Genomic DNA, 13,428 nt, shown 5'->3' on the forward strand with positions numbered 1-13,428 from the left:
TCTTAGTAACCGGTTGCTACTGAATTTTTATGTTTACATAACGAAAGAACGAAATATTTTAGCAGTAGTTGTATGTAATTATAGTGTTTATTTGGAAGGTTCGATCCTATCCCATGAGTATTACTTCATGGGGTAGGCGGAAGTATGTGATTGGTGCAAATCATGTGGGTTCCATATGATTTGCACCAATCTAACAAATCTATCCCATGGGTAGGACCAAATTATCCGTGTTTATAAGGTGTTTAGCTATTATAAAATAGAAAAAAAAAAAAAAAAAAAAGGTCACACAAAACCCAAAACCAAGTGATAAGGCGTAGAAAATTACAACATACCTTCATCCTCCGATCTCTTGTACAAACAACATTCAAATTCATAATTTTCATTTAATTCGCAACAGATTAATGAGACTTCCCCAAGTAGCAGCGAAGTTTTCTTGTGCATATTTAATCAAACAGGTTCGAAGCACCTTACTTGAGTAGCAGCGAGATGCAAAAATGGAGATGACTATCAGCATACCACCATCATCTAAAAAATAAAGAATAATAAAGCAATAATTAAAAACCGAAGCAGCAAACTCAAAGCAAAGTAAACCACATACCTGGATCAAAACAATGTGTGAAGGAATGACAGTTGAGATGTTTTTGGGTGAAGAAACTGCTTTACTGCAATAGAGAAATGGAGAAATTGACACTAGGTTTTATGGATAGAAAATGGTGAACAAAAAAGGGAATGATGAGGAAGCCATAATCATGGGTGTGAAGCGGTGGAGTGAGCCGTAAGGTGAAAGACCAATTTGGGTCTTGATTTTGTAACGCAAGTTTTCCTTTTTCTCTTGCATTGCAATTGAATGTAATTTATTTTTTGAATTTGGGTAATTTTGCCTATACATTAATTGGATCATGACAATTTTTCTAACGTGTTTAGCTATTATTATATTGTAAAGATTATAAAATCTTAATTATGAAAAAAAAATCTCAATATAAAATATTTGGACGATAACAAGTAAAAATTTAATATTTTAATATTTTATTAAAAATGGCCTCGGAAATTAAAGAAAGGTCAATCGACCAAGATTAGAATTTAATAATGGGAAAGAAAGAATTATTGTGAAGGAGCGATTTGAAGCGAGAAACCCTACCGAAAGCGAATGGATCGCAATGGCAAGAACAAACAAAGCGAAGAGCATCAGCAACAACAATTCCAAATCCAATTCCAATTCTGCGAGGTCTGCAAGCTAAACCACAACCAGGGTCGCCGCCATATCTACTTCCCCAACCACAAGAAATCGCTTCGCCTGTTCCTCACGCGCTTCCAATCTAAGTTCTCCGGCGTCAGCTTCTTCCTCAAAACCCCAACCCTCCTCCGTCCTGAACACGCGCATACCTCCCGGCTTTGGTGCGTCTTCTGTCATTCTGATCTTGTCCAGCTGGGGAGCCCCTTTGCATGGTTGGTAATTTGACAATTGTGTGACTCGTACGTCGATTTTCTGTTTTCATTGTTTACGCGTTCGATGAGCTTTTTCAGTGGGGATGCGATCGAGCACTTGGCCAGCGAGGAGCATTGCACGAGAGTGAAGAGGTTCATGGGGAAACATGGAGGTGGAATGGACCGTGTGGACTTGTTTCGTGTTTCTGAGGCGGACTTTGATAAGGTATTTTGAATCATGATGGCCAGACTTTCCGATTGGTGGGTTATAACATCATTCGTTGTCAGTGAAATTAAGGGAATGCAAGTAATTTTTGTTTAAACAGCTCGACGAACATGATGTTTGCTTCCAATGGTTGCTCTGTTGAACTCTTTTGCTATCCTTTTTGTTATCTTAACCCGTTATATTGTATGTTTTTATGCTACCATGATATTAACACATTTTGTTTCCCTGTTCTTTTAGTGGGAGAAGAAATGCAAGGCATTGAAGACTGTAGCTGCCAAATTGGAGTCTGTTGGACCTGTCATTGGACCATTGAATAATATCCACAATGAACCGAACCCTGACATTGTTAATAGTTTTCATAAAAATAATGTCAATTCTCTTAATTTTAGCGTTACAAATGATGTTGTGCCTTTACAAAGATATACGAATGAAAGAGATCAAATGTCCTGTTCAGAGTTATCTTATATGTCTGAGATTAGTTCTTCTTCATCCTCGCGTGTGGATGGCTTACCAGTCGTGAAGGTTTCAAAAGGTTATATATTGCTCCTTGATGCACTTCAATAAAAAAATATGGGCCCTGATCTTATGTGCATCCATTCCATATCTTACTGGATTTGCAGCATTACTGCAGTTGAACTATTAATCTTATTTTTTGTACGTTCTGTTAGGTTGCACGGTCGATCAACATTCCTTCAACTCTCTTAACAAGGAATGCTCATCTTATGGACCTTTTTGCAATGGTTCTGTAAGTTTGCACTTTAGCATATATTGCAGGATCATCATCCTTTTTATGATCTATTGAATTTTCCCAAATCTTACTTATCATTTCGGTACTGGAAAAAAAATTTAGTCTTATACATGTATTTTTTATTCCCAAAGTACTGATGATCTAAGCCCTACTGCTCCATTTATTTGAAAAGAGAGTACCTATGCCTTTGATAATTCTAGAAATGTAGCTTATGTGAAGTTGGTGATCTTACAAATTAAGGGGCTTGTTTACCTTCTTTTCATTCTTTTTTTGGTGCAAATGATTTTTTCATTTTGAGAAGAGCAAATCTGAGGAGGTTGTTCATTTTTTTGCCCTACTTAGTGTCATGTTCCTTTTGTGTGTTTCACAATTTGTTGTATGTTCAGTTAGGGATTTTTCGTTTGTGATTTTTCTTTGTTTTTATTACATGCCTCTGTTTTCCCTTTTGACAGTTTGCACTGTTGTCTCTTCAGTTTTTTTGAGAATTTGATGACATTGTGGTTGACTATTCTTCCATTATTAGCTGTGCTCTGTTTTGAATTTGATAATACCATGGGTTATGTAGCAGGCTCCCCCAGGAATATCAATGGCCGTTGGGGATAGCAAAGCTCAGGGTAATATTGTAATTTTCACTGTCTCTTTATTTTTTTCAGCGTATCTTCTTTCATCATTATATCTTAGTTTTACTTCAGATGTGTTGCAGTAAACATTTGTAAATGCCTGTGTATGGCCATGAGCCTTCCACATGGCGTCTTTCATGTGGATCCAGAGTGGTACTGTCCTGAGTGATTTCACCCTTTTCTCCCTGCAGGTTTTCTCACGCAGATTTCTTATATTCCTCATGAAGCCACTGAAGGAAATGTTCACACTGGAGCACCTCCTCCTTGGTTTGACGCATCGCAAGGTAATCAGCTTGATGCTCGGCGACCGGAAGTCGGCAACCTTATGTCTCCTAAAGCAGGAAAGTCGTCAAGATTGAACCCAAAACGAGTTGGAGCTGCTTGGGCTGAGAGAAGAAAGCTTGAGTTGGAATTGAAAAAAAGAGGGGAGCCGTTGGCCAACTCTTTCAGTGCTAATTGGCTTCCTAATTTTGGTAGAGTTTGGCAATCTGGGACCAGAAAGGAGTCCAGAAAAGAATTCCAGTCGGAGAATAAATTTTCCTACAAGGAAGATGTTGCGTCAGAGAATCGCATGCCATTACAGCCTTACATCAGCAAAAAAATGGTAAAATTTGATTCCATACTCTGTCTCTCATCAGTTCTAGGTTTTTTTTACACACCTGCCTGGATTTGTCCTGAATGTTTTCGGTGTTCCTATTATTTGCATTGCATCTGCTCTCTTGTGGATTGGGGTCGGTATGATACATATTTCTTCGTTTATCTTTTCAATACTGCTTTGGCATGTCTTTGTTGGCAAGAAACTTGTGTGAAATTATTTTCTTAAAACACAAATTGAGAGGGATTTGTGGTAGCAATATGCCATGGATTTTTCCTTTGAAGAGGGGAACAGGGTAGCAATCCCATCGATTAATTTGGTAGTTAGCTAAACTCCTCCATGATGTGCTACCTATGAATTCTAAATATAAGTTGAGTTGTAGAATTATGCCTGAATGCAGTGTGGAACGAACATTATATACTCATCAGAAGATTGTTTTGTTTCTGAAATATTTGGGTTTGTTATCTTGCTTGTTATTGCAGCGAAGAGACGCAAGTGAATGAAGCATTTGACCACAGGCATACACGTTTTCTTTATCTGTAATACTGTTTCGAGCAGCCATACCGTCCCCGCAAATTTTTGTACAGGCAGAAGATGAAGGTGTGAATTTTAAGAAGGAGAAAGGGGACCGTCACCTTGTCCTGAAATAGTATTTTGAGCATTGCCTTGGCCAATATATGGTAGTTGCAACATGATAATGGAAGATGACGATTACTTAAAGCGTTGATTTTGTAGTGTCATTTATTTGTACTTACTAAGCTGAAGGTTGTCATACTTAGGTAGCTTGTGATGTTATGTGAGATTTCTTTTTCTCGAGACGAGCATTTGATGTGTGGATAGAAACGATATGTTGAAACCAATTCGAGAAAATGGAGTGATGGATATGTTAGGGTGGAAGGATATGGGCTTGTGGAGAAGAGTTGGAATCAAAGGATTTTAGCTTTCAAATGACTAGATTGAGAATAAATTTAAAATTAAAGTAAAAATATGTACTTAGGCAAGGTATTTTCATTCTTTCATTTTAGTTTTTAATTCAATTGGATACGATGAATTTAATTTGTAGATATGAAAACAAATTCGCTCAAATCTTTTAATCTAAATGCAACTTTAAAGCAAATTGTGCACTTGTATCATGAACTGATGAAGTTTTAGTAAATGTTTGTAAAGGCCAGAAATGAATTGAATTGAGCCGAAACTACTTGTGTTTTATACTCGATTGAATAGCTAAATTTTGTAAAAGACAATTGTTATTCTCGTGTTTTAGTTTGAGTTTAAATTTCGATTTTTTTTTTGTTCGAATTTAATTATGAAATAGAATTATTTTTTTATTATTATTTTTTTTTGTGTGGTGATGAGAATTGAGAAATGAATATATGAACAATCATCCAATCGTTTTAGAGTCTAGGTAATTTTCCGCTCACATATAGAAAAGCGTCGACTTGTAACCACCAGTTTCTGCTGAGATATTCACGTTATTATTTATTATTTATATATAAAATTAGATTTGGTCAAAAAATAATAGGAGATGCATTTGTGACCACACAACGAGTGGAGTGAGGGTTGCAATGAATGAATGGTCACAAGTGGAAGTGTTGCCAAGCAAAGCGAATCACAAGATCTGCCCCGCTGGCCTCTATTGGAGGATAAGATATTATTATTAAATAAATTAATGTATATTTTCTTTGCTTTGTGGGCCTCACCCCTTCGGCCTTGCTGGTTGGTCCATATCTTCCCTAACATTATGATAAACAATTCTTTGGCCTTACTTGGATCTATCTACTCACTTGGTGACTAACGAAGTATTATTTGAAATAGTTTTTAGAAAGTTTTTTTTTAAACAAAATTTTGAAATTTTATAAAATTTTGTTAAGAAAAAGCCGAAAAATGATTTCTAAAAGTTCTTTCAAACACTAGTCACTAATAAATTCCATTTGAACGGAACTATGATACATAAGGGAATCAAATTAATTAAACATAATTATCAACAATTATATTATAATTATCATAGGTGTAAATTTTTTACGTTTAATTCATATAAACCAGGTAACTTAAATTATGTGTATAAATAAATCTAAAAATGAGGGTCAATTCAAATTATGTGAAACTATCTCACAGAAAATCCTAAAGAAATGTATGGAGCAATATTGAAAGAATAAAAAATCTTTGAATATTTTTTAATGGGAAAATTTTATGAATTTTAATTTTAACACATTTTAATTTCTAATGGCATAGCCTTAACCAAACGAGATGAATTTTTTATGTATTTAAAATATATATATGTAAATCTTAATCTTACACAAAAGAAAATAATATCCATGTTAAGAAAATAATAATTAATATCTAAAACAAAGAATCCAGGGCATCTTGCAAGATGAAAAAAATACTAGATTTTAACCTAGCATATGGGTAATACATCAATGATAGATCTAATGTCTCATGATTTGTCACGTCAATAATATATAATTAATTTACGTCTATATGTAAAAATATGAACCGTTGGATATATGATTTGGATATTAATCATATGCTAGGATGTTATGAAAAAAAGATGTTATGAAAAAAAGATTGGAGGACAGCGCACACAAGTTACACGTGTCAGTGACCCACTTAATCTCAGCCACAAAAAAGTCCAGGCCCCACTATTCACCCTTCCTCCTCATTTCTCGACTCTTCTTTTTCATATTTTATTACTATTATTTTCCGCAAAAACAAATAAATTTAATCAAGAAAAAAATCCATTGTGGAGTCCCTGTGGTTGTTTCTTTCCCCAAATCATCTCTAAATTTACTATCCATTTATTAATCAGTAGCCCATCTGTTCTGATCCTTCCCCCTGTTTCATTTCTTGGGTTCTTTTTAATATGTGTTTCTTTCTTTCTTCTGCCTGTACATTTCTTGGATAGAGCTGAGAAGTGAAGTGTGGGAGGTATTTCTTGATATTGAAGGAATAAAGCTGCAGGCTTTATCTTTTCCAGTTACTTTTTTCCCCATCTTTCTGTATTTTGTTATTGGCCGCGATTTTTTGTTGGAGCCATGGTTACTGAAGCTACGGTATGTCTTTTCTTCTTCTCTTTTCTTGGGTTTGTTGAACTATTTTTTGCTGCTAATTTGTGGTTCTATTTGCATTCATATACTTGATGAATTAGTGAACTGATTCGTCGTTTATCTGTGAGCTAACAGCAATCGATGTTAAGTCTATGATTCTAAAGTGAAAAAAAGAAAGTAGCTTTTATGGTGTGATTTGTGTTAGCTTCAAGCTGACGCAGCATATTATGCTCTGAATAAAGTGTTAATGAGAATAAGGCAACTAACTGTGCCAGGGATGTTAATATGTTGTGAATCAGTTGTTTGGATTATCCGGTCTTTGTCAGTCAGCCATTTGAGGATATTATGGGTTTGAAAAGTTTTTTTTTTTCTTGGAGATGTCTTCAATTTTAACTATTCCACTACTTGGATAAGTGGTTGGCATTGAAAGAATGATTTTCCCACAAATAAATTCAATTTGCTGATTTGAAGAAAGTTATACGAGCTTTGCGTCTGTATTTATGTTGAGAAAGGCTTCTGCTACTTAGATCTAAAGGAATGAATGAAGGATTTTGTTTAACTTAGTAAGAAATTTCATAGTCCAGAGATCTGAACGAGTTATTCTAAATTCTTGAAAACACGCATCTCTGGTGAACTGTGATTTAGTGGATAGACCTTTGAGAGAAGGGTGTGGTGGCCTGAAATCTTCGGAAGGTTGCATATTATTGGAACTCAAATCAAGATTTTCTCATTTAGTTCTGTCTGTCATACTACAGGATGTCTCTCTCGTGCTTAGCTCACAGCTGGAACCCGTGGCTGGGCAATCTAAGGCCTTGCTAGTGAATGGAAAAGGCAATGCACCTAAGGTGTCACTCTATCCTTTTGTGATTTTATCTAGGGACTTGTATGAACAAGTTGAATCGGGCTCGTTGTTTGGCTTCTGACATGATTCATATGTGCTTATAATATGTATCAGGTGAGAAAACCATACACGATCACGAAACAGCGAGAGAAATGGACCGAGGAGGAACATCAAAGGTTTCTTGAAGCTTTGAAGCTATATGGTCGTGCCTGGCGTCAAATAGAAGGTGAGTAGTAGATATGGTTTTTTGGCACCCATGAAAGTCTTGGTTTTGCTATACTTGCTGTTGTGAGAATTATTTATTGAACTATTCTAGCAATTCATTTCATTATGCAGAACATGTGGGCACCAAGACTGCCATTCAAATCCGCAGTCATGCCCAAAAGTTCTTTACCAAGGTGGGCTATTGTAAACATACATCATTTACATGTTCTAAATTTGATTTGCCTTTATACATGGTGTTCGGACAGATGATTAAAGATATCATTGGCATCAATTTAGATATTCTGTTTAGCTACTTTCTTTAAATTCAGACAGTTTGCATAATCTTATAGTTACCTTTTTAACCTCAGATAACTCGGGATTCAAGCATCGACGGCGAGAAACATTTCAATCCAAATGAGATCCCTCCTCCACGGCCCAAAAAGAAACCCCTCCATCCTTACCCTCGTAAAGTTGATTCAGTTACTGCAGAATCCATTGTTTCACCTCAACCTGAAAGATCACCCTCTTCAGATGTTACTTTTGCCAACGGCGAGAATCTTTCTCCGACCTCGGTGTTGTCAACAGTTTGTTCTGATCCCGAGATTCATAAAGCTTGTGTTTCTCCAACTTCATGTGCTACCGATGCGCGGTCTGCCAAATTTTTGGCAACTGAGAATGATAATGAACATATGACATCTGTCCTAACTTCCAAAGAAGATGATGGTTTTAGTTACTCTGTGAAAGTAACTTCTGTTTCAGTACCGGCTAATAACACCACGCCGGTATCTTACTTGTTCATTTATGCTGCCACTAAATTCAGCTGCTAACTCTTACAAGTTGATTTTGACATTTTTTCCCCCTTTGGGCATGCAGAAATTTGAGTTGACTTCTCAAACTACCTTTTCCATGGATCATCCATCTACTGAAGAATCTTGTGCTAGTATTAAACTGTTTGGGAAAACTGTTCTTGTGAGAGATCTGTCAAAACAGTCTTTACAACTTATTGAGAACTCCGAATCTTTACCACTTAATCCCATGGATGTGACCCCGGAAAACAACAGCGAGAAGCTCTTTCAAAACTTGCGCGCACATGAGTCTGAATTTGTCCCAAGTGTGGTAACTCCCTTCAGTTTCCCAACACATTTGTTGAAGAGCGTTTCTAGCCACATGGAGAACACTTTTGGATTGTCTTGGTGGTACTGGTATCAAACGCTGGTCTACAATCATCTCAATTTATGCAAGCTAAAGGCAGCCGAAAAGGCTGAAGATTCTCTACGCGCAGAAGCCTACAAAGAAGATGCTCAAACGAAAGAGTCTTTGGATGGCTCAAACAATGGATCAATCAGTGATGAGTCCAGTCCTGAAAATCAGGACAGTGAATCCCACCGGTCTGAGCACGTGTCGAATTCTGGTAAAAAAGAATGCTTGAAGGGTTTTGTTCCGTACAAGCGATGTTTAGCTGAGAGGGAAGACAAGTCAGCCATGTCATTTCTTCAAGAACGAGAGAGCCGACGAGCTCGTGTTTGCTCATAGCTCATTCCATTTGGTAACCCCGGGTCTTGGAATCTTTCTAACCAAATAAATTGTTTATTACTTTATTTTATGTGGAAGTTTATAATTTTTATGAACTTTTGAGTTGCCAGACATTCTTGTAAAGAAATCTGAACCATATGTTTTAGCTAATGCCGATGGTGTCAACAGCCCTGTGTAAACAGAGCTATCAATTGTGAGAATTTTCTCTGGTTAAGTTACCACCCGATTCTTAGTCGATGTATGAACAGGAATTAATTACATTAATTGTTCCTCAGTCATTTCCAATTTTTATTTTGCAAATCCACACGCTGTTAAAAAGGTAAGTTTGTGCTACAGTTTTACTGCACATGCTGTTTCTTGGTGTATATTTTTTCTGTTACCTACCTCAACAACATTGCATAAGTCGAACGCCACACCACTTGATCATATTGAGAGATTGTAGTCAGATATGGTTATTGATAACACATTTTCATTTACTGTATTGTAGATAATAATATACATGTTTGCTATTGTTTTTTAAAGAAACTATAGTCGAATGTAGATTTCAATGATATGTATAAACACATTAATGTTGTGTAGACCGTTTTAAATTTGAGGTGATGCGTATAAGGTTGTAATAGAGGAAAAGACACATAAAATGGTAATACTTGATTTAAATTTTGAAAATAGAAGCAGTAATGAGACTCTCATCCACTATCATCTCTAGTGACTGGTAGCAACTGGCAAAAGATTCAGTACAGTTTAGTGGATTCGTAATTGTATACAATTCAACGCTTGATTCAGAAAGGGTGAATATTAATGGGGTAGAGTGTACCTTTTGCAGTACGTCGATTTAGAGTGGAAACCAAAAATCTACTTCTTTTGGCAAAACAGAGGAAACCAAAATCTTGGATCAAAGCAGTGTTTGAGATTGCTTAAAATCACTTTTTAAGTGATCACAAACACTACCTAAATATAGTTGATCACCAAGCACGCACGAGGGAACTGGAATAGCCTTCTTGCGGATGTTTTTTTTTTCTTCACGTGCTATTGTAAATGGTCACTCCGGCTCTCCGGGTTTCTGCTTGATCCCCTCACGTAGTTCACCTCTGGATTTTGCTACCTCAACAAAGATTACTCGGCCATCTAGAAACTGCAGCAAAGGTTGGGAAGCCAGTTCAAATCGAGAGAAAAATTGTTGAAAGGAACAAAGATTACTTGACCATCTAAATTTATACATCTGTATCCAGAAATCTTTAGTGATCTAAAAGAAATCTTCCAATATGCAAATCTAGACTTTTTTACATGTATGTGTGTGTCTGTGTGTGAAAAGGCCACTTACCTTTCCATGCATACCTTCAATGGCTTTCTGAGACTCCTCTGCCATGGCATATCTTAAGAATGCAAATCCCCTCGGCCTGTTCGCTATCTTATCCATCACCAAATTCACTATAATAATGACACACATGGTCTCATTTTAGAATCTTGAAACCCAAAATTCAACCACTTGTGTGGGTTGAAAAATAATTTAAAGGATTTAAAATCCGTTCACATCATAGCCATGATTCTTATTTTTGAAAGAAATTAGCAATACAACACTGTTTTAACAATATCATAAAGAGAACATCAGGATTGATGATTTTTACGTATCATATTCAAATTACCAAGAGACTGATACAAGTTTTTTTTAAAAAAATCTTGGTACAAGCCCAACAAAAAAGAGCTTTCCATAAAGAATTTGACAACCAAGTTTTGTGATGCAACTCTGACCTTCAACAAGCTCACCAAAATTTTCAAATGCATTTCTTAGACTCTTCTCTGTGGTCCTAAAAGAGAGCCCTGGAAAGGAAGGGAAAAAAAAACCCTCAAAATCGTCGACGCATTAAGAGCACAAGCAGAAACACAATTCTCATGCACAACCATGGGGAATTGCTGATCAACACACAATAATCAAAGTTCAGAATTCATTGCCACAGCAAGTCATTCTAAATGTGCACAAGAATATAACTTGATGCAGCAACTTCAATCTTAAATACCATATTTGAGTGAAATATCATACCTAGGAGTGTAAGAGAGCCAAAACACTTGCATCAAAGTTCAACTCAACCAAACTCTAGTAGTAGCTCAGTGAAGCTCGAAGTTACAACTTTTAATTTTCTATTACTTAAATCACTATTCTATTCATACTTGTTTACAAAATTATTTTTACATAACTAACTTTGTAAAAGTCGTAAGATACTTCTGTTCGACCTCAACTCAAGCTTGAATTAAGTGTGGGAAGATCATGTTTGGGGTGAAGGCAAGAATTCTCTGACCTTGAATTTTCTCAAGGATAAGAAGAATGAGCTTTCAACTCTCCAATGTTTTGCAAGAGTTTAATTTCTAAATTTACCTCCCTGATCAGACTTTTGACTGTATGCATGAGCATGAGAGCTCAAACTTAAGCTCGAGCAACTTGGAAACCACTCAACTCAACATGAATAATCGACGCTAGGTTCAGGTCGAGATCTAACTCGAGCTAGACCACATTTCATAGTTCCTGTTTCTATGGAGATTCTGACGTCCTGCTCAGTGATGACTCTTGCTTTAAATTTAGGAGTTTGAACTGTTCGAAGATGAAAACATGTCACTAAAAATAATTCAACATACGAATATAATATTAAATTTGAAAGTTTCAGCCACCAGTACACGTCATATAGAATCACTGTTGAAGACGCACTAAAAATTTCCAGAAAACACGAGTTACCAATGCTTCAATTACCAAAAAATCCAAACATAAAGTTTAACGAGAGAGAGAGAGACAGAGAGAGACAGAGAGAGAGAGAGCTAACCGCTAACGAAGAGTTTGGTGGAAGGATTGAAATGCGTTCTCGACGCGGCGGAAGAAGGCTGAGTAGGTGGGAGATACGCCGCAATTAGAAGATTATTAGATTCTCGAACTCCACTTGCAAGCTTGTTGGGCTTAAGAGGTGAGGAGTAGAAGAATCTTGCCGATATGCTTCCCGGTGGCGGCAGCGGCGTCGCGAGGAGGGGGCGAGGTCGAATGTGGTGGTTGAAGGTGGCGGTGGCCATTTCCGTCGTCTGATGATATCCCCACACGATTGATTAGACAAGACGGCTACTCTTTTACGCATTTCCAACAAGCCCCTTCAATTTTCTTAAAATAACATTTTGGTACCTCAGAAACTGACAAATAGCACTTCCTAACCGTCTTGTTTTTCGAATGGAGATTAGCAACGATCGCATTTGAATCATTTTTACCCTACTTTCATTTTCTACAGTGTTCTAAAAGGCGACCCCGAGGGCGGGACGCTAGATTGTTGCTCACCGCCTCGTTTTTTTCCTAGGCTATGCTTTTAGGCGCTGTTCGTCTAATCTGACAAAAATCCACCTAGGCGGTTACTATTTTTTGAAAAAAAAAAAGAAAGAATAATAACTAAAAGAGAGAGTGGCGACGCCAGAAACAAACACGGAAAGAAAGAAAAAGCGCAAAAATAAAAGTCAAGTAAAAAATTAAATTTCATATTACATGTGAAGACTTGATATTTATTAATATCTATGTAATTATTGTTGTTGTTATTATTATTAATAATAATAAAATTTTATAAGAGTTTCGTACAAAAACTGAAAAACATAAGACATAATTTATATTTTTATAGTAAAACTCATGAATATTTCAAATTATTTATTATTTAGGTTTAAAAATAAAAATTGCCTAGGCGGTGGGTCGCCGCCTGCCTACCGCCTAGAGTTTTTTAGAACATTGATTTTTTATCAGTGATTTTATGATGTAATTTAATTTAATAACGTAATTTTGATTTAAATATATATAATCGATGTACTATGTGAAAGTACATTTAGTATTTATAATTAGAATATTTCTCAATTAATTATTATCTCATAAACATTTCTAAATGACGATATTTAAAAAAATTCATGACATGTTAAATGAATACTTTTACATTTCATAAAAATTGTTTATATGTGATTTAACTGAATTATACTTTATACACAAAAAGAACAAAATGTGTTTCTTTCTTTTTTAACATAAAAATACATTTCATTAAAGATCGGAATTTACAATTTCTTGTAACCAATAAGAAAAACCAAAATTAATCCATTCAAAGGATTGAGACGCACAAGAAGCAAATCTGGCTCTTGGCATGAAATTCAAGTCAATCTTGTCGATGATGACGCTCTGGAGTTTATGATG

General features: G+C 36.0%; 3 protein-coding genes across 5 annotated transcripts; 2 read left to right on the plus strand and 1 right to left on the minus strand.

Annotated features, from left to right (window-relative positions):
- Positions 1–1,084: 1,084 nt before the first annotated feature.
- LOC140882883 (TITAN-like protein) lies at positions 1,085–4,432 on the plus strand. 2 transcript variants are annotated; one of them, XM_073289122.1, is made up of 7 exons: positions 1,085–1,446; positions 1,525–1,651; positions 1,889–2,183; positions 2,320–2,396; positions 2,965–3,013; positions 3,211–3,623; positions 4,097–4,432. In XM_073289122.1, the coding sequence occupies exons 1-7, from the start codon at positions 1,148–1,150 to the stop codon at positions 4,115–4,117; spliced, it is 1,281 nt and encodes a 426-aa protein (XP_073145223.1). In that variant the 5' UTR covers positions 1,085–1,147; the 3' UTR covers positions 4,118–4,432. The 2 variants fall into 2 exon arrangements, with proteins under 2 accessions (XP_073145223.1, XP_073145232.1); XM_073289131.1 differs by having other exon boundaries at positions 2,968–3,013.
- A 1,899-nt stretch (positions 4,433–6,331) lies between these two features.
- LOC140874855 (uncharacterized) lies at positions 6,332–9,507 on the plus strand. The gene is made up of 6 exons (XM_073278306.1): positions 6,332–6,664; positions 7,414–7,503; positions 7,614–7,725; positions 7,836–7,897; positions 8,072–8,485; positions 8,577–9,507. Exons 1-6 carry the CDS (start codon positions 6,647–6,649, stop codon positions 9,234–9,236), a joined length of 1,356 nt encoding a protein of 451 aa, XP_073134407.1. The 5' UTR covers positions 6,332–6,646; the 3' UTR covers positions 9,237–9,507.
- Positions 9,508–9,871: 364 nt separating this feature from the next.
- LOC140875579 (organelle RRM domain-containing protein 6, chloroplastic) lies at positions 9,872–12,328 on the minus strand. Of its 2 annotated transcripts, none has more exons than XM_073279295.1 (4): positions 12,047–12,328; positions 10,986–11,054; positions 10,572–10,664; positions 9,872–10,368 (listed from the first exon to the last, which is right to left on the minus strand). In XM_073279295.1, exons 1-4 carry the CDS (start codon positions 12,285–12,287, stop codon positions 10,340–10,342), a joined length of 432 nt encoding a protein of 143 aa, XP_073135396.1. In that variant the 5' UTR covers positions 12,288–12,328; the 3' UTR covers positions 9,872–10,339. The 2 variants fall into 2 exon arrangements, with proteins under 2 accessions (XP_073135396.1, XP_073135395.1); XM_073279294.1 differs by having other exon boundaries at positions 10,558–10,664.
- Positions 12,329–13,428: the final 1,100 nt, after the last annotated feature.

Source organism: Henckelia pumila, chromosome 1 (assembly GCF_033568475.1).
Source record: "Henckelia pumila isolate YLH828 chromosome 1, ASM3356847v2, whole genome shotgun sequence".
NCBI lineage: Eukaryota > Viridiplantae > Streptophyta > Magnoliopsida > Lamiales > Gesneriaceae > Henckelia > Henckelia pumila.